The sequence below is a fragment of the Chiloscyllium plagiosum genome, unplaced genomic scaffold, assembly GCF_037043375.1.
Source record: "Chiloscyllium plagiosum isolate Xiang-an unplaced genomic scaffold, Cpla_swu_hap1 HiC_scaffold_37, whole genome shotgun sequence".
Taxonomy (NCBI): domain Eukaryota; kingdom Metazoa; phylum Chordata; class Chondrichthyes; order Orectolobiformes; family Hemiscylliidae; genus Chiloscyllium; species Chiloscyllium plagiosum.
Genome location: NW_028270175.1, coordinates 39,040,491 through 39,067,985, shown reverse-complemented (window position 1 = coordinate 39,067,985; position 27,495 = coordinate 39,040,491). Strand labels below are relative to the sequence as shown.

General features: G+C 39.2%; 1 protein-coding gene across 28 annotated transcripts in view; it reads left to right on the top strand.

Annotated features, from left to right (window-relative positions):
• LOC122540194 (eukaryotic translation initiation factor 4 gamma 3-like) overlaps positions 1-27,495 on the top strand; it is a 353,622-nt gene that overhangs the window by 194,954 nt on the left and 131,173 nt on the right. For 12 of the 28 annotated variants that reach the window (XM_087980602.1, XM_087980614.1, XM_087980615.1 and 9 more), the window contains 4 exons: positions 9,455-9,529; positions 10,293-10,475; positions 17,878-17,986; positions 21,831-21,884. In XM_087980602.1, the coding sequence (XP_087836728.1) occupies positions 9,455-9,529; positions 10,293-10,475; positions 17,878-17,986; positions 21,831-21,884 (421 nt within the window). Of the gene's footprint in view, positions 1-4,835; positions 5,102-9,454; positions 9,530-10,292; positions 10,476-17,877; positions 17,987-21,830; positions 21,885-27,495 lie in introns of those variants that run through there. The other 16 variants (XM_087980611.1, XM_087980623.1, XM_087980619.1 and 13 more) reach the window with 4 other exon arrangements.

Here is a 27,495-nt window from a genome sequence, read left to right as displayed (position 1 = left end):
TTGTACAGCTCACTTCTACCCCAAAAGAGATTCCAATGATCCAAAAATGTGAATCCTTCTCCCGTACACCATGGTTTAAAAGAAAGTGAAGCATTTTATGAAAGTGTTGCAAGGAATTTTTAACAGCCCAATTTTTTATTACCCAAAAACACTTTCTCAATGCCTTTAATTGTAGACCAGCAGAGTTTATATTCTGCTTTATTCTGTTTCCAGTTGTAATAATAGTACTTAGAGTCATGGAGATGTACAGCATGGAAACAGACCCTTCGGTCCAACTTGTCCATGCCGACCAGATATCCCAACCCAATCTAGTCCCACCTGCCAGCACCCGGCCCATATCCCTCCAAACCCTTCCTATTCATATATCCATCTAAATGTCTCTTGAATGTTGCAACTCTACCAGCCTCCACCACTTCCTCTGGCATCACATTCCATACACGGACCACCCTCTGTGTGAAAAAGTTGCCCCTTAGGTCTCTTTTATTCCCACCTCACCCTAAATCTATGCCGTCTAGTTCTGGACTCCCCGACCCCAGGGAAAGACTTTGCCTATTTTCCCTATCCATGCACCTCATAATTTTGTGAACCTCTATAAGGTCACCCCTCAGCCTCCGACGCTCCAGGGAAAGAAGCCCCAGCTTGTCCGGCCTCTCCCTATGGCTCAAATCCTTCAACCCTGGAAACATCCTTGTAAATCTTTTCTGAATCTTTTCAAGTTTCGCAGCATCTTTCCGACAGCAAGGAGACCAGACTTTTCTGGCTTTTCTTCTTACTATTAAAGTACAGAATATTTTCAATTCTTGTTTTGCTTTCTGCTTTTGCTTACTCCTCAGGCTGCTAAATAAATTAAAACACTCTTGTTGAATTGAAAATTTAACTGCAAAAATCCATAGTATTTAGTAATCCACGTCATTTCAATGGATATCATAGTATGTATGCTGGAGAATGTTGCAAGAGGGATGTTTAGAGATGGGGACTTCATTTTTAACAACATAAAGATGACTGCGCATGCAGTGACAGAGAGACTCCATATGAGACATTGTGTTTGTCCTGTGTATTCTTTGAACTTCACTTTTTTTTCTAGAGTTGTTGATATTTTCTGAACAATCACAACAGAAATTAGCATGTCTTGGTCAGAATCAACTAATGTTTTTAACAATGATTCCTGACTCAATAAAATAAATGTTGATTGATGTTTCAATTTTTATTGAGCACTGATCAGATGCTTCTTGAAAAAATTGTAAGATAATTTTCCAATTTGCTTGTATTGCGAAGCAATTGTGAACCATTTTTGACTAAAGGTACTTGTTATTTTCAGTCAAAGAATTGTTGACGTGTGTTTGATCAGTTTTTAGAACTATTTTTTAAGGCCAATAAAGGGTGATGGTGATCTTCTGTACTTTTACTTCTTTTCAACTGGATCATTTGTTTGCTGTTGTCAATTTTGGAAATTCTCTGCTAAACTGCATAGGCTTACAATGGTGAAACTGAGATCTGGAAACCTGTTTTTTTTAATACTTTTCAACTGATTTTGAAGATGTTTGTGATAAGCAGAAAATGTCATGGGCAGCAGCTTACCTGTGGCAACAGGAATTATTGAGATTGCTGATGAGATATTCACCTGTGTAAATGTAACCACCTATTATGACCTGTTCTTGATTGTTGGTTTGACTGTGTGGATTGTGTGGATGTTTTAAAGTAAATTCTGAATGCAATCTCTGACATGCTATGAAAACTATTAACAATGAAAATGTTGGAGGATTTGTTTTCAAGCAGAATCATTTACATTAATCAGTGGGTCATAATGTCAGTTCTTGGGGAACACTTGTCAATTTTAAGTTACTTTTCTTCTCCCACACTTTGCCAGTTCAAAACAAAACATTTTTGACATTTTTAAGCTATTACTTAATTTAGAACACTGACAAAAACTCAACAACAAAGTACTATGCTGGAAATCAAACAAAAACTGAAAGTGCTGGATCAACACAGGTTTGGGAGCATCTGTGGGGAGAGAAAGAGTTAACATTTTGAGTCCAATATTCAAGCTTTAAGAAGAGTCATATTTGACTCAAAACATTAGCGTGCTCTTTCTCAAATGCTGCCAAACCTGCCGAGTTTTTCTACACTTGTTTTTATTATAGACGGAAGCTACTGTAATTGCGTCAGAATACAAAACAATGCATTGTGGACAGTGTAGATGGTTGCATAAAATGACAAAGGGATATTGATAGATTAGGTGAATAGGCAAAGCTCTGGTGGATGGAGTTCAACGTAAGCAATTGTGAAGTTATCCATTTTGGACTGGAAAAGGATACAACAGCGCAACTTGTAGATGGTGTGAAGTTAAATACAGTAGATCTCCAAACAGACTTGGGGTGGGGTCAGGAGCATGAATCTTTAAAATGCTGTAAGATACAGAAAATGATCAAGACTGCCAGTGGAATGCTGGCCTTTATATCTACAGCATAAGGATGCAGAGTTATGCTGGAGCTATATAAAAGTCTGTTAAACCCACTTGGAGTACTGTGAGCAGATCTGGGCACCACACCTTACGAAGGATATATTGGTCTTGAAGGGAGTACAGGTTAGGTTTACAAGAATAATAACTGGACACTAGGGGTTAAGATATGAAGAGAGATTGTACAAGTTAGGCCTATTTGCCTGAGAATTTAGATTTTTAAGGAGTGATCTAGTCAATAGTCTTCAAGATATTAATTGGAAAAGAGAGGGTAGATAGTGTTTTGAATGATTGGAAGTTCTAGAACTATGTCCAGACTGTTAATGAAAAATGTTAGGAAGGGAAAAATATCAAAGAACTATGGATGCTGGAAATCATTTAAATTGAAAAATTGCTTGTAAAAACTCAAGTCTGGCAGCATCTGTGGAGTGAAAACAGTTAATGTTTTGGGTCCAGTGATCCTCCTTCGGAACTGATTGCAGCTAGGAAAAGGTTCGTATATATGCTAGGGAAGGGTGGTTGGACACGGGGAAGGAGTACACAATAGGTAGAGATGGAGACCAGAGAAAAACAGTTGGGCAGACAAAGGAATGGTCAAGATCAACCTAGGAGAATGAATGGCTGCTAACTGGGATCATTTAGTTGTTTGTGGTTGCAACTCGTGATGACAAGGACATGGGAGAAAGTGCTCAGAACCTAAAATTATTGAACTCGATATTGAGTCTACAAGATTGCAGGGTTTCCAAACATAAGTGGTGTTCTTCCAGCTTGCGCTAGAGCACTGTAGCAAGCTTGAAATAGCGATGTTGGCCATGGAAGCAGATGATTTGTTGAAATGGCATGCAAATGGAAATACGGTTATTTTTGCGCATAGAACTTAGGTGTTGTGCAAAGCATTCACCCAGTCTGCGATTTGTCTTCCCGATGTATAGGAGACTACATTGTGAGAACAAATATAGATTGAGTGAAATGTCGGAGGAAGAAATGCAGATATTAGGAAGCATTTCTTCATGTGAAGTGTGTAGAGGCTTCGAACTCTCTCTTCCACAAATGGCAATTGATGCTGGATCACTTGTTAGTTTTAAACCTCAGGTAGATACATTTTTGTTAAACAAAGATATTCAGGGATATGTGTAAAGGCAGGCATATGGAGTCCAGCCACACATCGGCCATGAACTCATTGATAGACAGCATAGGCTTCGCAACCTACTTCTGTTCCTAGTTCTTATATTGCTATGAGTTCAATGAGGCAAAGGGGTAAAAAAGAAAAAAAAAATTCATCGGTAATGGATGATGTCTTGTGAGAATACCACTCAAAATTACTTCATTCCTGATTGGGTTTTGTGATATAGTTTGCTTAAATTTGTTCATGGTTTCCTCAATATGATGTTTTGTTTCTCCGTGAAGTAGATTAGTGGTTAGGTTACTGCATTTGCAGTTCAGAGGTCAAGGCTAACATTCCAGAGAAAAGTACTTCAAATTTTACCTGAATGAATTCAGTTCAGCATTAAACTAAAATAAAACAGTGAATAGTTAGTGTCAATAAAAGTGTCCGTGAAGCTGTCAGATTATCATAAGAACCAAACTGGTTAAGGGAAGGAAACCTACTGTCATTATCCAGCTTGATTTGAGGCCATCGACTGAACTGCCATTTGAGTTAGCCATTTGGTTTTATCAAATTTTTCCAGACGTTCAGAGAGCCATCTCTCAAAATGAACAGCCCTTATCTCAGGGCAACTGTAGATGGGCAATAACCAGCATCTTTGATTCTTGACCATTTTAAAGCAATACCTTTGGGAAGATACTGTTGAAGAATTGTTTCAGGTTTTATTTTGTGGAAACTGATAATGATTGTTGTGTTAATTGCTGATCTAGTGTGGTATTGACGATCATTGAGCCCAAATTTTCCTTCCCTCCTCTATGAAGAGGAGCTGTTGCAAGTGGCACGAAAAGGGTAAATGAAACACCGATTTTCAATTTTTAGCAACTGTGAATGTCCAAGTGCCTAACTCTCCTTATGTTAAAAGTTTATACTAATTTGACACTATTACTTATAAACTTTCAGTACTTCCCGAGTTAGATCAACAAAAAGGTGTGTGCTGTTTTTGTACATTGCATTTGCAGTATTTAGGAATCTAGCTTGGGACAATGCTATAAAACCTCTTTAATGAGTTGGTTTCTAATTCCTTTATCCATTCTTTTAACAAGTGTTGACTGTTTAATTCTGCCTTTCATGTAGAGAGGCTGGGGTTTTATATATTAACTATTCCATTACACAAGCATTTTTGATAATTATAAAATCAGCATAGGCTACTTAGCACAATGGAAAATATACATTTTCATGGATAGAATCTCAAGAAAGTTGAAGATTCCATTTTCATCGAATGAGTGAGGATGAATCTCATGACTGCTGTTATTGAGTTATGACATCGCCCCCATTTGTTGGATGAGTGGTGTCATATGATCGTCCTTCCAGGCTAAGTTTCAGATGTTAATGTTTTCATAGTACTGGTTCTATTGCTACCTCAGTGCACTCACGTTTTTCAATGGGTACATTTGGTTTTTCAAAAAAAACTCAAAAGCTGATCCACAGGAACTTAATAGCCATATATAGCACAGAACAGTTGAAAATATATATGGAAGGTCAGTATCACCTCTTTAAAACAGAATGTTACGTGAAGAATAGAGCTTTGTATGTTTATTGTTTTATTTGTTATAATAAGTATTCCTTACAGCTGAAAAATCAAATCTGGGTATCAGAGTGACGTAACTTTGTGCACCACATTTGAGGTATTGAAGATTATATTTGTGTGACTCCAGGGTATAATGACAAGATTACTATTGATTTTCTGTACTTTTTTAATATTTGGAATTTTCTCAGTTTTTAATGCAACTTTCTTCTGCATTTCTGCTGTTTCGCTGTACCTATATGTAATGTTTTGCAGTCCTATTTGGTAAAAAATAAATATAGCAGTGATTTATTTTTTAATACAAATTATGCCCTCAGTTTTCCATGTTAAACTTGTCTCCCAGTGCATGTCTCTTTTTCTTTCTTTTGTACTACAATCCCTCGGACCTTAAATGAAGCTTTGCCAGTGCTTTTTTTTTTGCTTCCTCCTTTCTGGTTTTAGTGGGGAGTATATGGGTTAGAGTTGAGATAGGGTTGAAATAAGAGACTTGGCACAAACCTGCTACCTAAAGCTTAGAGATGCAGCTGTAATATGCTGCTCTGCTCATCCAACATATCTTCAAGGCAATAGATTATGTTGTTAAGTGAAACCCGCTGTCATGTCACAGCACTTAGGCAACTCACTCTATAGTTCTCTTGTTACGATATTGATTCTGTCATGCAAATGCACTTGGAATTTCATAAAGTGACCTAAAAATGACCGGTTCCCACTAATTGGCCTCCCTTAACCTAATGTTGACTTTTAAATCCAGTTTTGTGCAAGGTTTAAGTCTGTTGCTGGGCTACGGGAAACCTTGTGCACCCTTCAAAACCATGGAAGATCAGTTTATGGCCTTCATCCTCTGGAAATTTGACTGAAAATACTAATGGTGAAAATATGGCTGCATGTGTTTGTTAGTGACAGGAATAAAAATGGAGTGGAGTTATTTTGTCTTTCCCAAAATATCCTTCTGCTATGCTGAGACATTGTGTTTACCAACTTATTTAAGTAAATGACTTAACTGACTCAGTTGTTAGTATCCTGATGGACGGCTTGAATTTTGATACTATGTCAAAACATGCTGTGCATTGCATCTGTCTATTGAAGATAAAACAAGCTGTTCCATCGTGATCTGTTTACCAACATTAGGGTGCAATATGTGCTAAGTTTATAGTCTTCAGATATGACGCAAACTTGAATTTGGCATGTATGCTGCAGTCTATAATCATAAAAATGTTGGCATGCTGCCTTCATGTTTTTCTTCAATATTAAACACGTACAGATGTGCTGAGCCTTATGAAGCTTCTGCAGTGATAATGATCACTGTTTTCTTGCGTGGTCTTAAACGTTTCTTTGCACTTAGAGGAAGATTATGTCTTGTCTTGTGTGACAATACATAATAATGATTTAGGTTAGTTGACTTTGCTTCACGCTTGTATGAATGTCACAGCAACACATTATCTGAAGTTTAATTAGTCTAATCTTTAACCTCCCAATCAATTTGCTGGTTTCCCTTTCTCCAACATGAAGTTAAAGCTATCCAGTGATGCATGAGAGTATTCAGTAGTATTTATTTTGTTCATTGTAATATGCCTTGTTACACTACCAGTGCGTGGTTAGTAAACATATTTATTATTCTGCTGAACTTGTTTCCTGATCAATTTCAAGAAACCTATGATGTCAAAGAACAAATAATGTAGGAATAATTTAGGAGCTTTGAAAGAGTAGGAAGAAAACTTACCTTTTGAAAGGATCCCCTATTTCACCACGAATATTAAAACTCTACAATAATGAAAGTTGATCTGTAATAAAAACATCAAGATTGGTTTTATAATATATTTTTAATTCCAAACTATCAGCAAGATCTAGATTGGTCCAAAGTTAATCACTAATTTTTGTGAATTTTTCTTCCATTTGTTCTTCATTTGAGCTTTAAGCTGTCTCTTTCTTCACGCAATACACAATTTCTAGTGAAGGAAAATGAGTGGGCTGCACCCAGACCTCTATTGTGGCCCACTGTATGGGGGAATGCCCGTATATCCCTTTGTGACTAACCCTTTGATTAAGTCTCTAATTCTTTAGTCCCCTTTTAGTTGAGGTTGTTAACTACAATTGATCAGGAACCAAGTTCACCAGAATAATAAATATGTTTACTAACCACGCACTGGTAGTGTAACAAGGCATATTACAATGAACAAAATAAATTGTTGCCACAAATTCGGTATTAGAGCTCCACAGTTCAGGATGTTGGCAACTGATAACTTGACCTTTAAAACTGGGTTTGTCTTTGTTCTCTTGGTCAACTGCTAATTTCATGTGACTTATCTTTAACTCATGCTGTTAATTAGCTGCTGAAAAAACTTATCTGTAGGTAAGCTGCTAATATTCATTGGAACTACAAAAACTGTTACATTTGCAAACAGGAGACTTCTTGAATCCCAAACTCAACACAAAACTTCAGACTAAACTACAAAATTATTTGAAGAGTTGAAATGTTAATTTTAAACTCAAGAAAAAGCCAAGTAATTTTGTAGTTTAGTCCGAAGTTTCGTGTTGAGTTTGGGATTCAAGAAGTCTCCTGTTTGCAATGTAACCTGACTGATGTTAAGCTATTGCCGTTGATGTGATGTTACTGTATCACCAGGCATATTTTCCACATTGTTATCCATATGTGAGCAACAAGTTTTACATTTCATTGCTGTGCTTCAGAGCTGTATAAATGCTGTGTGCTTGCATAGGCTTATCGAAATACTCACCAGCAGTGGCAGAACTATCTATGGAGTCCTCACCATCTTGGAAGATTAGAAGTACCCATATATTCTTCAGCTATTATTCAAAAGAGCTAGGAGCAGGAGTGGGCATTCAGCCCCTTGAGCCTGCTTGATATTTAAAGCATTCATTGCTGATTCCATCTTGGCCTGAACCCCAATTTCCAGAGGATGGTTTATTGTAGGTGTTGAAACTCCACAGTGCATTTGTATTAAATCTGGCATTTTGTTTTATCCTAATTCTAGTGATCAAGCTTTGCACATGCATGTACATTTGAGGATTTTCTTTGATTAGTAAGTTGTTTTTGTTTTAAGCTAAACAATAGTTTAGTAGTGGAACAAGGCTGGTTTAGAACCAAATGTAACACCAAGGCACAAAGGGAAATGTTAACTCAAACTAGCAAAAGCTTGTTGGTTACATTGCCAGGTTTTTGATACTGTCTTCAAGATGAAAAATGAGGAAGATGTGCAGAGTATAGGGTGGGAGTTCCAGAGCTCGAGGCTGAGGTAACTGAAAGGCATAACCACCAATGATTATATTTGGGAATGCACAAGAAGCCATAATTAGAGGAATACAGATCTCTCAGCTGGTTGTCAGTCTGTAAGAAATTACAGAATTGAGGAAAAGCAGAGCCATGGAGTGATTTGAGAGCAATGATGAGAATTTTAAAATCATGATATTGCTTGAGCAGGGAGTCCAGGGTGATGGAAAAACAGGACTTGCTTCTAGTTAAGACATGACTAGCTTGGTTTTGAATGAAATCAAGTTACACAGTGTAGAAAGTGAGAGACCAGTCAGAAGTGTGTGTGAATAGTTGAGTCTTGAGCAATTGAAGGCATGAATTCATTTTTCAGAAGTAGAGGCAGGAATGAAATTGGGCAGTATTACCGAGATGTGAATTGATACAAATATGAAACCGTATCAAACACATAATCCTACTTCTTATCAAAAGGAAATCTCATCAGTCATTTATTTTCTCTTTCTCTCATTGAGACAAAGTTGTTTTGGCTGAACTAATGATAATCTGTTTTCAAGCTGTGCCACAGTGAATGTCTTGCCTTGAAGCATGTGCTTTGTAATCATTTGTTCCAGCTGAACAGTAACATTAACATTTACCTTCATATTTTAATACTTGATTGGAAATGCATCTTGTTCATTTAAGCTGCTCGCCTAGCGTAATTCTCAGTGTTCGTAGAAATTCTTCTCTAATATAATGAAACTATATTTAGGGCCAAGGATTTTCCATCCTGTTATGGCAAATCAATCAAACATTGTTTTTAGAAAAAGGAAGTGCTGTTATTTCACATTTCCTATCAGAAATGTCCTTGTTATTTCCATATTCACCTATCTCAATGTCCAGGCAAGTGAATATGATGTCTATCACTGCTGTTGAATGGGAGAGCTGTCTCAATACTGTAAGTTGTATAATAATAACTAAAGTGCATTAGTTTGGGTCATTTGTCTGAGGGTGGGAGAACCTTGAACAATTCTCTTATATGTGGATAATCATTGGCTGTTATACTGAATTGCATGATGATCCTTCCTACTGATCTATAAGGTGTTCCATTGGCTTTCTCTCTCTTCTGCTACTCTGAACGCTTCATTGTTGAAGGGAGGATTCAGACCTATCCAGGTAATATCAACTGATAAGTAACTTAATCTCTCAACTTAATCTTAAATTATCTTTGCTAAGTGCTGAAAATAGGTAAGCTGGTAATGTGGCAACATTAGTAGAATTGCTGTTTTCACATTTTGGAGGCACTGATCAGCCATTCAATTTGTGTGGAAATCTTTGCAGATCTTGGAAATGTTTAAAATTGAAGTATTTCACTTCACAGATCTACAAGTTGTTAATTGCTTCTCAAGAATAAAAGAAAATTGCCTTTTAAAAACCCACATATTCATTGGAAATGCATAAAATTAAAAATGAAGTCAGTCCTTTTAGAATTAATCACAAACTTGCTTTCCCGTTAATGTGTGATTTTCGACGTAGAGATGTACATTGATTTGTTTTAGCCTGCTCAAGTGCAGAAGATGGTAACAATCTTGTGTTACTGTTATGCTGATGTAACTGGGAGGATCTGTGTTTCCACAGGATGAAGTTCCTTTGGACTTATGCTACCAAGTGCTACAAAAATTATGCAATTGCAGGATGGACTCTTGGTGTTCTCTTCTGTCCTTGTTTGAAACTCCTTGGTGGGGGGATTGACCCACACAAGGGCAATTATATCATTGTATTTCCACAAGTTGAGCTTTTATTTTATAAATGCATACAAAATGTGAATGTGAGTTTTATTTTTCTATTAGAAAGGTAGGGTATAAGGTTACATTTTTGGATAGCTTATTTACACATTAAGGGATGTTTTTGACATTGATTATTCTGTTCTTTTTTCCAGTTTTTTCAAAGACCGCCGATGCAACCAACCAGACCTAGCATACCGAATAACAATCCTTCCATGCGTCCAGGAACACAGGCTGCAACAGCAGTCTATCCACCTAGCCAGGGGCCCATAATAATGATGAACCCACCTGTGCCATATCCCCCAGCCCCTCAGGCTCCATATTATATTGCTAACCCGGTAAGCGGAGAGTGGCTGATATCCTTCATCTGAACCAGAAATAATGGTAACCTTTAGAGAGCCCTGCATTGTTTGCACAATAAGATGCTAAGTCCTTCTCCTTGCTACACAGCTGGGCTGATACATTTTATGCAATGCTTCTGCTAATTCAGCTGTTTTTGCACTTAAAAACAAAAGAAAATCACTTAAGCCACAATTTTGATTTGGGCAACCTTGAATTTAGAGAAGTGTTTGTTATAAATGAGGCTGTTTTCATAACTGGATGAATAATGTCCCTTTCAAAAGAAAGGTACATATGCTATTTGTCAAACAAATCTACGTTGAATTGACTCAAAGCACGCAAGTATTGTATTTGAGAATATCTGAAAGTATTCAATGAATGCTTTGATAGCGTTCTTTCAAAATTTGTCTCCTTTTACTTTTGTGCAGGTAATTGTGCAAGAAACCTTCCTAAAAAAATTGTCATGGTAATGATTACTTGTCTCTCCATTATCCAGTCTTCCGGTTAAATTCTTGCATATTTATGATGTGCTTGAAAATATAATAATCTGATGTTTTTTCAAAGGCTGTCTTTTCAATTTGTTGGCAGTATTAGGAATGCTTAATGCGTAAACATATGCTTCAAGTGTGTATTTATTGTTGGCTTAAATTACCCTTCCATATGTTCTCCGACATGGACATTGCAGTCATGGTTCTGGATTAGTGGTGCTGGAAGAGCACAGCAGTTCAGGCAGCATCCGAGGAGCAGTAAAATCGACGTTTCGGGCAAAAGCCCTTCATCAGGAATAAAGGCAGAGAGCCTGAAGCGTGGAGAGATAAGCTAGAGGAGGATGGGGGTGGGGAGAAAGTAGCATAGGCCTGTGAGTTACAGTGGGAGAGGGACTCCCTGAGATTCTTGTAGAGAGAGGAGGAAAACTTCTTCAAGGCAGGCATTCTTGCAAGAGGATTCGCAGTAGGGTTAAAATCAACTAGGTAAAAACAATGACTGCAGATGCTGGAAACCAGATTCTGGATTAGTGGTGCTGGAAGAGCACAGCAGTTCAGGCAGCATCCGAGGAGCAGTGATGGTGACAAGGAATGTAATAAGAGGTTACTTTGACTTCACTACTTTTGAGTCAACTGGTTTGTGTGTGAGCTGAAAATGTGTTGCTGGTAAAGCGCAGCAGGTCAGGCAGCATCCAGGGAGCAGGAGAATCGACGTTTCGGGCATTGTGTGTGACTAAAGATGTAGAAGCGAGTCGCTGGTCTTCCTTATCAATGTTGCAACACTGGGAAAAGGAATCCTTAAAGTTGGCAAAAAAGAGTTTTGATGTGTAAAATGTACCAGGCTTGTACGAGCTGTAGTGAATTAAACTTCTTAAATTTTCTTAAAGTTTTAATGTAAGCTGTTCTAAATTAACATACAGCCGACACTGCTAGGAGCTGTCCTTTTTCAAAAAGCTATGTTAACATTCTGTTCTCTGCCGCGATCAGTAGCATCTCTATTTCTCCATTGGCAGTGCTTCAGTGGGGCTTGGTTAGCTCATTTGGCTAGAGTATGCTGCATAATGCTGCAATTAGCATGTACCTTGAAATTTATGGAAGCCTACCTCCTTCCCTTGCCTCAAGCTATATAACCAAGATGGTGAAGTTAAGGACCCTACCTTGAGGAATGACTGCAGAGACGTCCTGGAGTTAAGATGATTTAAATCCTTCAGAATGGCAGATGGTTGTGGTGGTTGGAGATCATTCATCTCGGCTTCAGAAAATCTCTGCAGGAGTTCCTCTGGGTATTGACCTAAGCCCAACTATCTTCAACTGCTTCATCATCAAGTCAAAAGTGGGGATGGTTGCTGATGATTACATAATGTTCAGCATCATTCAGGACGACTCGGGTACTGAAGCTCAACTCATGGAAATATACTGGTGTAGTTGCCCTCTGTCAGTCATTTCTCTGAGTCCATGCCCAGATGCAGCAAGACCTGGACAACATCCAGCGTGGGCTGACAAATAGCATTCTTATCACATGACCATCTGTAAGATAGAATCTCACCATTACCCCATGATGTTCAATAATGTAATTATCACTGAATTTTACACTGTCAACATCCTGGGTGGTTGCATTGACCAGATCTGAAGTGGACTAGTCATATCAATACTGATGCTACAAGAACAGGTCAGAGGCTGGGATCTTGCAACAAGTGACTCGCCTCCTGATTCTCCAAAGCCTGTACACCATCTACAAGGCAAGTATAGACCCCACTAGCCTGGCTGAGTGCAGCTCTAACAACACTCAGAGAGCTTGACACCATCCGGAACAAAGCAGTCTGCTTGATTGGCACCACAATGACAAGCATTCAGTTCTTCCACCATCAATGCACAGTGTCAAAAATATGTACTATCTGCAAAGATACACTGCAGAAATTCACCAAGGCTCCTTAGGTAGCAGTTTCCATATGTTCGATGGCCACCATCTGGAAGGGCAGGGGCAGTAGATAAATGGGAACACCAGCAGGTTTCCCTTCAAACCACGCACCATTCTGTCTTGGGGACATGTAACCATTCCTTTGCTGTCACTGGGTCAAAATCCTGGAATTCCCTTCCTAACACCAACTGATCCAACATCACCACCTCAAGTGCAGCTAGTGATGGACAATAAATAAGGTTCCAGCCAGTGACATTCACGTCCTGTGAGTGAAAGAATAAGTTTTTAAAATGCTGTTTGTTTTTCTGGAGAAAGATGCTTAAGTTCCTTGGTGAACTGTGTCTACCTTGCCAGTTAGTTAATATGTTGCAAATTTTATTTTTTTTGCATTCATTTGGTATCTTTAATGAAGTTGCTGTCTTTCACAAATGTTTTCTAAAAATCTAATTTGCATTTTGTCAAATGAAAATAATTTATGAACAATATATCAAGTTGGAGTGGATCAAAAGTAATATGAACAAACATTGAGTTTTTATTTTATTAAATTAAAAGTATGGAAATAATTCACCAGAATGACTCTGAAATCCTGGGAAGTAACACAAAGTATGTGCTGCAGGTTGATTTGTTCTTGGATACATACATTAAAAAAAAGTGTTGATTTTTATAAGTGGTTTCTGATAAAAGCAGAGGGAATGCTGTCCTTACAATAGTCTGTACTTCATAAAAACATATTGTATCAGAATTTTATAATCTGTTAGTATGCAATTTGAGGTTTGTTCTGCTGCTGAATGAGCCTATTTCCCTCCTTGCATCATGAAAGCATCCCAAGCTTTGAGGTAAGCCATCTAGTGGAATTTGAGAAATGGCAACTAGCTGCAAATCACAATTGAAAGGAGCAAAATTTGTGTTCTAGTATGCTAACAGTGATCATAAGCTTGATCATGTTACTGAGAAAGAGACATGTCAAAGCTTTTTGTCATACACTCATCAAGACAAATGTAAAAATGCCAAATTCAAATGATTACTGCAATTTTTATTATAGGAGAAGGTGCTGATTGCCATTTCGAGTTGGCTTCACAACCAACATGGTCAAGGAGAAAACAATGGAAAGGTCTGCATTCCCCAAGCTTCCCAGTAATTTAAAGAAGCCCTGAGACTAGGCAGGTCTATGTATGAGGAGAAAGTGAGGACTGCAGATGCTGGGATCAGAGCTTAAAAATGTGTTGCTGGAAAAGTGCAGCAGGTCAGGCAGCATCAAAGGAGAAGGAGAATCGACGTTTCGGGCATAAGCCCTTCTTCAGGAATGAGGAGGGTGTGCCAAGCAGGCTAAGATAAAAGGTATGGAGGAGGGACTTGGGGGAGTGTCGTTGGAAATGCGATAGGTGGAAGGAGGTTAAGGTGAGGGTGATTGGCCAGAGAGGGGGTGGGGGCAGAGAGGTCAGGAAGAAGATTGGAGGTCAAGAAGACGGTGCTGAGTCTGAGGGTTGGGACTGAGAAAAGGGGGAGGGGAAATGAGGAAGCTGGAGAAATCTGTATTCATCCCTTGTGGTTGGAGGGTTCCTAGGCGGAAGATGAGTCGCTCTTCCTCCTGGCGTCGTGTTGCCATGGTCTGGCGATGGGGGAGGCCAAGGACCTGCATGTTCTTGGCGGAGTGGGAGGGGGAGTTAAAGTGTTCAGCCACGGGGCGGTTGGGTTGGTTGGTGCGCGTATCCCAGAGGTGTTCTCTGAAACGTTCCGCAAATAGGCAGCCTGTCTCCCCAATGTATAGGAGGCCATATCGGGTGCAGCGGATGCAGTAAATGATGTGTGTGGAGGTGTAGGTGAATTTCTGATGGATATTGAAGGATCCCTTGGGGCCTTGGAGGGAAATGAGGGGGGAGGTGTGGGCGTAAGTTTTGCATTTTTTGCGGTTGCAGGGGAAGGTGCCGGGAGTGGAGGTTGGGTTGATGGGGGGGGAGTGTGGATCTGACAAGAGAGTCGCGGAGGGAGTGGTCTTTCATCCTTCGTCATTTCCGCCACCTCCAAACGGACCCCACCACCAAGGGTATATTTCCCTCCCCACCCCTATCAGCGTTCCGGAAAGACCACTCCCTCCTCAGAAATTCATGCACAGCATTTCTCAATTGTGTAGTGGGTAGAATTACATTTTTGGGTTAATAGTAGCTATTATTGGAAGATACAATTTGAATAGCCAGTGCATGTAGCAGCGTGAGATGTCTTGTTTAACTTGACAAAATACATGGCCTTTTCCATGTAATTTGAAACGGACCAGGCACATTTTAAAGTATGAAAGTTGTGACCTGTGGCTGTTGATCACAATAGCCCTTATTTTACAGAATAGTTTTGATGCACTCTAGTTCTGCCTCAAACTTGTAACATGAGAAAATAGCTAAGGCTGTCCTTTCTACTTCTGATAAAACCGTCTTGCAGCGCATGAATTTTGCAAATCCCCACCTGTATATCGACCAGTGGAATTGGGCTTATGGTAGAAACGAGTAGAGAACCTGTTTCCGAACACACGCAACTTCAGATGCTTGAAATCTGAAACAAAGGCAAAGTGTGTTGGAGAAACATAACAAGTCTGATGTGTCCCTTCATCGGAACAGACTGGACTTAAAACGTTAACTCTGTTTTTCTCTTGACAGATGCTGCCAGACCTGCTGTGGTTTTCTAGAACGCTCCATTTTTATATTAGAGAACATATTAGTTGAATCTGAACATATTAGTTGAATCAGATGTATAGCATGGAAACTGACCCTTTGGTCCAACCTGTCCATTATGACCAGATATTCTAAACTAATCTTGTCCCATTTGGCTCAGACTCCTCCAAACCCTTCCTATTCATATACCCCTCCAGATGCCTTTCAAATATTGTAACTGTACCAGCCTCTACCACTTCCTCTGGCAGTTCATTCCATATATGCACCACCCTCTGTGTGAAAAGGTTGCCCCTTACGTCCCTTTTAAATCATTCCCCCTCACCTTAAACCTATGTCCTCTAGTATTGGACTCCCCCACTCTTGGGAAAAGACCTTATCTATTTACCCTATCCATGCCCCTCATGATGATTTTATATACCCATCTAAAGTCATACCTCAGCCTCTGATACTCCAGGGGACAAAGCTGCAGCCTCTCCCTATAGCTCAAACCCTCCAACCCTAGCAACATCCTTGTAAATGTTTTTCTGAACCCTTTCAAGTTTCACAATATTCTTCCTATAGTAGGGAGATCAAAATTGAACGCAATATTCCAAAAGCAGCCCAACCAATATCCTGTACAGCCACAATACAATCTCCCAACTCCTATACTCAATGTACTGACCAATAAAGGCATGCATACCAAATGCAGCTGCCACAATCCTATCTCCCTGCGACTCCACTTTCAAGGAACTATAAACCTGCACTCAAGGTCTCTTTGTTCAGCAACACTCCCCAGGACCTTACCGTTGAGTGTATAAATCCTGTCCTGATTTGCCATTCCAAAATGCAGCACCTCTCATTTATCTAAATTAAACTCCTATCTATCATTCCTTGGCCAACTGGCCCATCTGATCAAGATTCTGTAGTACTCTGAGATAATCTTCTTCACTGTCCACTACACTTCCAATTTTGGCTTCATCTGCAAACTTACTAACCATATCTCCAATATTCACATCCAAATCATGTATATAAATGACCAAAAGTAGAGGACCCAGCACCGATCCTTGTGGCACACCGCTGGTCACAGTCCTCCAGTCTGAAAAGCAGCCCTCCATCACCACCCTCTGTCTTCCACCTTTGAGCTAGTTCTGTATCCAAATGGCTAGTTCTCCCTGTAGACCATATGATCTAACCTTGCTAACCAGTCTATCATGAGTACTCTTGTCGGAACATCTTGCTGAAGTCCAGATAGATCATGTCCACTCTGTGCCCTCATCAATCCTCTGTTACCTCTTCAAAAAGCTCAAGTTTGTGAAACATGATTTCCCACGCACAAAGCCATGTTGACAGTTGAGAAAAGGGAGCAAGTTTTACAGATTAGACTAGATTACTTAGTGTGGAAACATGCCCTTCGGCCCAACAAGTCCACACCGACCCGCCGAAGCACAACCCACCCAGACCCATTCCCCTACATTTACCTCTTCACCTAACACTACGGGTAATTTAGCATGGCCAATTCACTTAACCTGCCCTTTTTTGGACTGAGAGAGGAAACTGGAGCACCCAGAGGAAACCTACGCAGACACTGGAGAATGTGCAAACTGCACACAGTCAGTTGCCTGAGGTGGGAATTGAACCCGGGTCTCTGGCGCTGTGAGGCAGCAAGTAAATTTGAGTGGAGTGTATTAAGTCCTAAAAAGTGAATACAGATTCACACAAGTATAATGTATGTATTTGAAGTAAGCAAGGAGTCAGAATTTAAGGCTCAAAATGTCTTAGGTTAGATATGATTCTGCAATTGGACAACAATTGCTGAGTGATCCTGAGTATGCCAATTGCTACAGTAACAAATAATTTAAATAATCAGTTGCATTTGTAATGTTCACCTAAGCTTAGAAATGGCATACGTTGATGTGTAGATACCTTACAAAAAGGATATATTCATGCCTTTGGGTCTTCTAGGTTCATTTGAGTCTAATCCTAAACAACTCTTTGCTTTCTCCATGGCAAGAACTTTCTCATTCAGCATCAACTTGCCAGTCAATCAGCTCCTTTCCTCTTGCAATATGAATTTAATCATTGGTAATTTGGATTTGTATAATTGTTCTGATGAGTGCATGATGAAAAGACTTTGGCCATGTGTCTCTTTGGCAAGATTCAAATTTGTACTTGTCAAACAATTGTTTACAAAGTATTCCTTTAGCTCAAGGTCTTATATTGTGCATATCAATAGGTCTGCAGTTGTTTAAAGGAACATTACATCATTTGTCAAGAAGTGTGTTAAAGCATTTTTTCACAGCTACACTATTATGAAAGAATGATTGCACTGAAACAGGTTTTCCTTCTGTTTCGATAATAGTTCCGCCCTAGTGCAACTCCATACATGGGTCCCCCCCAGCAGTATTCAGTCCAGCCACCACCTGGTCCATTCTATTCAGGACCAGGTCCTGGTGACTTCACTACTTATGGTAAGTGTTAAGTCTTTTATAGTGCTTGTTTTTATCTTTCGATGAATGTTTTGGTTTCATTTATGGCTCAATCAGTTGACTGCTTTTAAATGTGTTTGCATTTTTATGTATCCCTGTTATTGATTAAACCTTTCTAATGTGATATGGACTAAGCTGAATAAAGAATGATAAATGTACCTCAAAAATGCTTGCTTTGAAACTGCATTCCAAACTTTGTGTTGAAAATATGAAAGATCAAGATTGATTATCGTCCTTTGTAAGATTCAAATAGACTTACCTTCCTTCCTTGATGTAGACTGTAGATTTTACCCTTCCAAAATTAGGTTTTTATTTCTCCAGCTGCTTGGGTATTACTTTTGAGGCTGCATTTATTGCCATTAAATTGAGTTACTTCTGCATTCCAAGAAGGATTTAAATGCTTAAAACTGAATTCACTTGTCTCGTAACCCGGGTACAACAATGGACCAGTTAGATATTTAGAGTGTCAGCAACTTTTATGGATTTCATTTTTTGTTGCCAGCCCACAAAATACTAGATATGTTGAATTTTGTTTCATGATTTGCCAAAGTTAAGAGCCTGTACTGTTAGGTTATTTATTCCTGGGATTCTTACACACTTCATGCAACTGCAACATGACAACTTCTGTGAACAAGCAAAATCTATTAAGCACAATAAAATGCATGTTTTAGAAAAACCCTGAACACTGAAAGCGTATCCAGGGAAGCTTTCTGAACAAAGGAAACAGTTCTTTCTTTACATCACAGTTAGTAATGCCACAAGACAACCCCCATCACTCCCTCATGGTCACATGCCACTCAAGACGCAATGCAATAATCAAATCACTTCCAGAAACAGTGTAATGCATATCATCCCTTAATGGCTAGATCTGGTGTGAAATGCATTTTTTTAACTACAGAGGTAGTCAAATTCTAACTAATGTTCTTATTGATTTCTGGATAGGGAATGAAAATGTAAATAGGCTTTTGAATGGCAAGGAAATGGCTCTGAATAAAAGGAGATGGTAATGTAAATTTTTTACAATCTATCTGCAAGTCAGAGGCATCCCACCCAAGCCTCAGGACATCCAATTTCTTGCAGGTCAGCAAAGCAAGTTAACTCTTTAATATCACAGTAGCAGGAACTGACTGATACCACAGTAGTGAATTACTGTTGTCTAAGTGTCTGTTACTAATGACACTGGCGAGAGGAACAAGAGGATTGCACAAACAGTAAACTAATGCATCATAAAACTATATTCTCTCAAGTACTATTTTTCCTCTGTTTTAGTAGGAGCATTTACCTTCCAGATAACTTTTTATAGTTACATTTTAGTCCTCAAAATAATGCTATGTGCAATTTACACTACCTTGCAGACTTTCACAAGTAGTGTTCCCACACTTAATGACACTTGATCAAAACCTACTGTAAAGATATCATTTGTACACAAGATTTGTAATTGTACACTCCACAGCCAACTGAAAATAATTCATTCAGTTACTGCAGAATGTTTTATCGGCTACACACTTTTATTTGTCATTATTCAGTAAGCATGATAAAACATCTATATTGTTGTTAAATATTCTAATTACACAAAGATGCAAAGTGATATACAACAAGACAAAATTACTTCGACTGCATTTGCTGCTTGTGGGTTACATGGCCTGCTGTTTGATTATTTCATTTTCAGTAAACTACGGAGTTTGATATGGTTCTCTAACAGCTCATTATTCTCCAACAGTGAGCATAATGGAGAGTAATGGATACTTGTGAGTGATAGTGAGGCAATCAAATCATCATAGCAAATGTTCTCCTTCACATAAATGCAGTCTTGAATCATTTCAAGATGTTTAGATTTTCTCCTAATACTCAATATTATGAACTTTGCTGGCTTATTTTATTCAGAGTTGGGTGTTTTCGCAAGCATCAGCTGCTGTGCTTACACCTCTGCCCAGTGCAACCATTGTGTAATGTCCACACTGTAAGTTTGCTTGTGACCTAATCATTGCAAAGCTATTGAGATGATTACTTAGAATAAGGTCAAATACATCCATACCGGATAATCAATTCCCTTGAGACTTTCACAGTAATAATATCAGAGCAGTTCAAGAGACAGGCAAAAGCTTTGACCTGCTTGGAAGCTGAAGTCCAGAATCAAATTAGTATTCACATACACACTTTCTCAAGAAATAAATGTTTATGTATTATGCATAATTCACCAGAACCACAATAACTAGTCCAAATTTTTGTTGATTTATAAATATCCTCATATTTGTAAACTGAAATGTACAAGCTATACCTTTTTGGCTTTTGTTCAGTTGTAAACCATAGCCAGTGGGTTTTCTCTCTGTTTTGAAGTTGAAATGAATAATCTGAAACTGATGGGTGGGCGGCACGGTGGCACAGTGGTTAGCACTGCTGCCTCACAGCGCCAGAGACCCGGGTTCAATTCCCGCCTCAGGCGACTGACTGTGTGGAGTTTGCCCGTTCTCCCCGTGTCTGCGTGGGTTTCCTCCGGGTGCTCCGGTTTCCTCCCACAGTCCAAAGATGTGCAGGGTCAGGTGAATTGGCCATACTAAATTACACCGTAGTGTTAGGTAAGGGGTAAATGTAGGGGCATGGGTGGGTTTCACTTCGGCGGGTCGGTGTGGACTTGTTGGGCCGAAGGGCCTGTTTCCATACTGTAATCTAATCTAATCTAAACTCTGAACATTTGGATCCATAGTCACATGTTCAGTAGTATATGGATTGAATGTTATTCCAAGATCTAGTAATCCTTAAACTAATAGCAGGTCCTGACCATTTTTAAAGTCTCCAGTGGCAAATTGATTCACCTTGTGTTGTAATACAGGAGGATGAAAAGAAACAAATGTTATTAATAAAACTTGTTTAATATTTGGAGCAGAGTAATAGATGTAAAAATAGTTTTAATTAAACTTGGTTTCTGCCTACCCAGTCATACTCTTCTTCCACATTCCTCATTTAATGGGGGTTATCTATATTTTGCTAAACTATTTTTTGAATTTAGAACTAATTTAGGTAATCTCCCATTTTTGGAAATGGCAGGCAACCTCCAAAGATTGAAATATATTTTTGAAGGTAGGGTTTTTGGGGTTCCGTTAAACATTTTGAATAAAATGTTGTGTCAAAGTGACGCAGCTGTACTGAGTATTGAGAAATCTAGTTAGCAGCTCAAGAAAGTTATAGATTCCTTCCGACTGTGTCATCATTTCTGTGCAGCTTCCAAAGGTTGCACGAGTTTAATTGTGCATTTCTGCTAATCTGGGTCCAAGGTAGTATGATAAGAATGGTGTATTGTAAAATGGGCAAAACTTGTGAAATTAAAAAGGCTCCAATAACATTAGCCATGATCACAAGAGAAGTTAATATACAAGTCAGACTGGTGGCTTCGTTGAGAAAAAAATTATCTTATTGTTCTTAAAGCTGCTTTGCAATTTATCTCTCTCTCTTCTCCCCCTATTCTGCCCCTTCTAACCCCACTGGCTCCTGCCTTCTTGGCCTAGTTTCACTGTATCTTAAACTGCAGGCAGATAGGTGAATCCTAGATATGCCATTATGAAGCCTCAATGAGACAACAGCAAGGAGATAATTATTTCGAATTTTAAGGGCTTACCTGAAATATAAACAATGATTATTTTTAAATAAAATGTTACATTACAAAACAATTCACCCAATAGTTGCTGGAATCATCACTGCCACTCTTGCCACATTTCCAAGGCCAGGTGCTGAAATGTGATCTTTCTTTGCTTAGCCTTGGCTAAGCAATGAGCAACAGGGAGTATTGGGATCCGAGGCTAAACAAATTTATGTTCTGTTTCATGCCTAGCCTCAGAAACAAGGCGCAGAGGGTGGCCCCAGTCAGGAGTTCAGCCACTGTGTGGTGAGTTTTAAAAAACAGTCACTGTTTTTGTATATTTATTTCTGATAGGCATGTATATTTTAAGCAAACTTTTGAGGAAAAGGTTTGTAGGGATTCATCCCTTTTTTTAATTGATATTCAAGTCATTTTTCAATTCTCTGCATCAAAACCTATAATTGCAGGTGAAAGTAATAAACATATGACCTGCTTCTAGCACTCTGCCTCTAAGAATTGAAAGGGAATAGGCCCAACAAACTTTGGGTATAAGCTTGGCATATGCACACTGGTTAAGAGGATTTGAAATTTGGTGACTTGTGGAGGTGAAAGTGTGTTTTAACTTTTGACTTATGACATATTAGGATACTTCACTGCAAGTTTTTGTAACTCCACGATAACTTGCATCTGAAGAGTTTGCATTGTTGTATTGATGCAGACATTTTCACATAATTTATAGCGCCTTTCCAAACTCTGTTTTTTCCTCATGTGTGTTACTGTTCTTTAATATTGGTATTAGTTCACTTTCTCTCAAGTGGAGTCTTGTGCCAGAAAATGCAATGAAGTGCACTGTGGAAGTTATTTTATGTAGTTTAATGCATTCAGTTTTTAACTTTTTTAAGCACTAAACTTCTGGTAAGAGAGTTTACTGAAGAATGTTTATGTAGCTTTATTTTCAGGGCTAATGGAAGTGTCACAGGATTTTGAGGTATCTAAAGGCAGAGATCTGAAGTATTTTCTGTTAACCTGCTCATCTTGGTGCTTCAATTCATTACACAATAATTTGCTGTAGATATCTTGTGCATACCTGAGTGTGTCTCCTTTTCCATTCCTCCTTTCTGTTACCTTCCTCTTTCAACTTTCTTTTGTTCTCACTTCAGTTTGACATTTAATTGTTTTTTGTATAGTTCAATCCTTCCTATTTTAGTCTGACTCAGGGGCATTAGGTTCAAATTGAATTCAAGTTGAAGTTTGGGTTGTAAATCTCTGGTGCAATAGAGTGGTGCTGAATCAGAGGGCTGAATTTTAAATTCTGATAGGATGCCTTTGTACAGCTGACTGATCCTTTCTGTTTTATTTTACTTGGCTTTTAGTGATTTGACACAACAAAGAGACTTAATCAGCCCCATCAAAAGCATAGAGTTACATATAGCTAGATTGGATAAAGACATCATGGTTATTTCTCTGGTTGTAAATTTCCTTGCTGAGCTGGTAGGTTTGTTCTCAGACATTTCGTAATCAGGCTACGTAACATCAACAGTGAGCCTCCATTGAAACGCTGGTGTTCTGTCCTGCTTTCTATTTGTTTCTTGGTCTGTTAAGGTGGGTGATATAATTTCTGGTTTTTCTCAGATGTTGGTAAATGGGGTCCAAATTGATGTATTTATTGATGGCGTTCCGGCTTGATTGCCAAGCCTCCAGGAATTCCCTTGTGTGTCTCAGTTTAGCTCCTAGGATGGATGTATTGTCCCAGTCGAAGTGGTGTCCTCCTCCGTCTGTGTGTAAAAATACTAGTGATAGCCGATTACACCTTTTGGTGGCTAGTCAGTGCTCGTATATCCTGGTGGCTAGTTTCTGCCTGTCAGCATGATGTAGTGTTTGTTGCAGTCCTTGCAGGGTATTTTGTATCTGACATTCATGTTGTTGGTTGTTGTTACAGAGTTCTTTAGATTCATCAGTAGTTCTGTGTTGGTAGGTTTGTGGGCTACCATGATGCCAAGGGGTTGGAGTAGTCTAGTAGTCATCTCCGAGATGTCTGATATATGGTAATGTGCCTAGAGTCTCTGGGCATGTTGTGTCTTCGTGGTTGGATGTGTTGTTTAAGAATTGGCGAACTGTTATCAGGTAGCCATTGTTCTCGAATACGCTGTATAGGTATTTCCCTTCTGCTTGTACTTATGGGGTTCTGCAATGTACTGTGGCCTGTTTGAATAATTTCCTGACACAGCTCCGGTTGTGGGTGCTGGGATGATTGTTCCTGTAGTTGAGTATCTGGTCTGTGTGTGTTGCTTTCCTGGAGACGCTGACCTGCAGTTCTCCATTGATTGTTCGTTCCACTGTGATGTCTAGGAAGGGGAGTCTGTTATTGTTCCCTTTCTCTTTGGTGAAATTTAGGCCAATAAGGATGTTGTTAATAATATTGTAGGTTTCCTCTAATTTGTTCACTTCTGTGATGACAAAAGTGTCATCCACGTGGCAAACCCAAAGCTTGGATTGGATCGTGGGGAGGGCTGTTCATTCTAGTCTCTGCATCACTGCTTCTGCTAAGAATTCTGATATTGGTGATCCCATGAGTGTCCCGTCGATTTGTTTATAGGTCTTGTCATTGAAGGTGAAGCGGGTAGTGAGGCACAGGTCTACTAGCTTGAGGGTGGTGTCCTTGCTGATGGAGTTGATGTTGTCTGGTGTTTGTGTCCTTGGTTCGTCTAGTAGTGAGGTCAGTGTTTCTTTGGTCAGGCTGATGTCAATGGATGTGAATAGGGCTGTTAGGTCGAAGGAGACCATGACGAGACCATGACGTTATCCTCTTTTATTTTGATGTCTTTGAGGTTCTGGAATTCTTGGGTGGAGTGGATGGAGTGGCATGAGTCTTTTACTAGGTATTTCAGTTTACGGTGAAGTTCCTTTGCTAGTCTATATATCATTGTGCTGGGAAGTGAGACGACTACTTTTATTTATTTCTCTAAAGGTCATAAGTGAACAGTCTGGATTTGCATGTATGCATTCAATCAAAATATTTTATCTAGATCTCTGAGCATCAAGGTGTTGTACAGCCAGTGCTGCAATCATTTTAACTTCACACAACACAAAAAATCTAATTGTCCAATACCGCCACGATCACTTAAACTGTCACAAACTTTATATAAAAAAAAATTTCCAAAAATCTCCAGATAACTAGTACTGTTACCCAATTATTATATACTATTCTGTGTAATGAATTCAAAGTTTCATTCAAAAGACATTAGCTTCGAGTAAGCAGCACTCCCTCAATGCTAAAATGTGAGCTGAAGCTCTTGAAATGGAGTATAAACCAACGGCATTAAGAACCGCAGGTGGCAGTGCTGTCAACTAAACCAGGCCAGAATGTACTTTTACTTTTCGGTGTACAATGCAGATGTATGAGAACTGTCTTGGCATCTGTGTTGGCACTGAATAGATTTTGCTTGGCGTGTAAATGTCAGCTTTCATGATGGGAAAAGCAAAATCAGTCATGGTACAATAGTGGCTCTGGAATGTAATAGGTTGAAGTTACAGATTTGAGATGCTGTATTCCTTGGTATTTGATTAAAATTAGATTTTTTGTGTTGTGTGAAGTTAAAATGATTGCAGCACTGGCTGTACAACACCTTGATGCTCAGAGATCTAGATAAAATATTTTGATTGAATGCATACAAAGTTAAAAGTTTGAATGGACTGAATTAGTTACGGTATACAGTTCAGGCACCAAACCCTTTTACCTTCTCAAGATTGCTAAGTGAAAAAGATAGGTAGGGAGTACTTGCACTGTTTACCACAAGGGCAAGTTGGAAGATGCGTATTCTTCCAGCCCCTCCCCTTCTCTGTCGACCTGTCCCCTTTCCTTTCCCCTCCACTCCAACCTCACTCTCCCTGTCACCTCTCCCTTCTATCTCACAGTCTTTCTCTCACCTTGTCTCCCCTCCCAGCTCACTCTCCTGTTCCCCTCTGCCTTGCTTTGCCAGCACCCCTGCGATTCCCCCTCTCTCTTTCCCATGGCACTCCACCTCGCTCTCCGCCCATAGTCGTGGTGGGACTGTCCTATGAGGAAGGTTTTTAAGCCAGCCTGTTCTTACCATATTTTAAAAGAATGAGCAGTATCCTTATTGAAACATAACTTTTTCACATCTAACCTACCAAGTCACCCAAAGAATCTTATGTCCCCTTGTTGGTGGTACATGTAGCACCAGAGGTCATAATCTCAGAATAAGTGGTCAGCCTCTTAAGAGTTTAGTTTTAAGATGAGGAATTTCTTTTCTCGGTCATAGTGAATTTGTGTAATTCTTTACTACATAGGGTTGTAGAGGCTGGACTGATATGTACGTTCAAAACTGTAGTAAGATTTTTACTCAGTAAGGGAATCAAGGGTTACCGGGAAAAAATAGGAAAGTGGAGTTAAGGATGATCAGATTAGCCATGATCTCATCGACTGGTACAGCAGACTCTATGGGTTGAATGGCGAGCTTCTACTTCATGTTATGGTCAGGACTGAATGCATCTTGCAAGGCATATTGCAGTTACTTTTCTAATTCTAGAAAAGATACTGATTTTCAGAATTTCTATTGAGTCATTGCTGAAGTCCTGTAGCTGATGCCAGTTATAAAATTTCCTGCTGAGAATTAACACTAAAACAGTTTTCTTTCCTGAAGGTGAGCAGAAGTTGCAGATGTCTTGGGCAGTTGTTTGTGAACATTACCTTGATATATCAGTTACGTTACATTTCTCTTTAAATGTAAAGTGGCTGTTCCTGTGAGCAAAGTGTGAACTAATTTGAAATCTGTAATTGCAATCGAGTTCCCCAACTCTCCCTCACCAAAATGTTTACCTTTCATCTTGGTGCTGAAGAATTGTAGATAGAGGTATAATTTTGTTAACACTGGCAACTCTGTTGTACCAAACACGTGTAGCTGTTCTACTGTGAGACTGGTTGGTGCGATTTAGCGGGATCATTTTTTTTCTCTGCTACCCCACTGTGCCTTTGTTACTACAACTTTGGGGCAAAAAGGCCAAATGCCCTGATCTGCCCTCATTGCAATTGGCTCGCTTAGCCAAGACTGAAATAAAAATTTGTTGTATTTGACTGTAAGCCACATGATGTTTTATGTTTATTTGCTGAACCTTTTTGGATAAAACAAAACTACTTTTGAATATTACTGAACTGTGAAAGCAGAACAAAGGTTGTACATTGTTGGCTTTGTGCAATGAGTGGAGCAGGTCAAAAGTACTATGGTAGTGGATGCTATTTAAAACTGTGTTTCTAGCACAGCATCTTGGATTGGTTTTTATCAGAGAATTTATTGCTGTGCTTTAGCTGGTCATGTCAGGAAAGTTCAAGTCAGATTTGCAAAGTAGCTGATATGGCTAGGTGCCAGGGTTTAAAAAATCCTCTAAATTGCATCATTGTGTGAAGGTGATCAGTTCTGTGCAAACACACATAAAAACTTTGTGTTTATGTGCAATTCCTATTGATACATCAATCACTGGTTGAGTTTCTTACAAATTGCAGAGAAGGCAGTTCTTGGTTTCACGTACCCTTGCATTCTTCTGAATTTGGAAATATAACACTCCGATATAGTGGTGGTTAGGACATGCACCTTAAGAAATAAACAAACTTTGGTAAGTAGTGAACGATCATGGAAGATCAGTGATGCCTTTAATAGTGAGGACTTTGACTTGGAAAGCAGACTGTTGGGAACCTGCTGATTGGGAGAGGAGGTTTTTCCATTTCCATTAGATCAGAGGAATATAGAAGCATCAGATCTCCTTTATTTATAATTTTGGGGCATGCTGCACATCAACTCTAGCAAGACTACTGTGTAACTGATCTCTCCTAGTTTAAGGGGGGCAATTGATGAGGGAAGATGACACTTGAAGAGAGAGGAAATTATTAGTGTGACAAGTG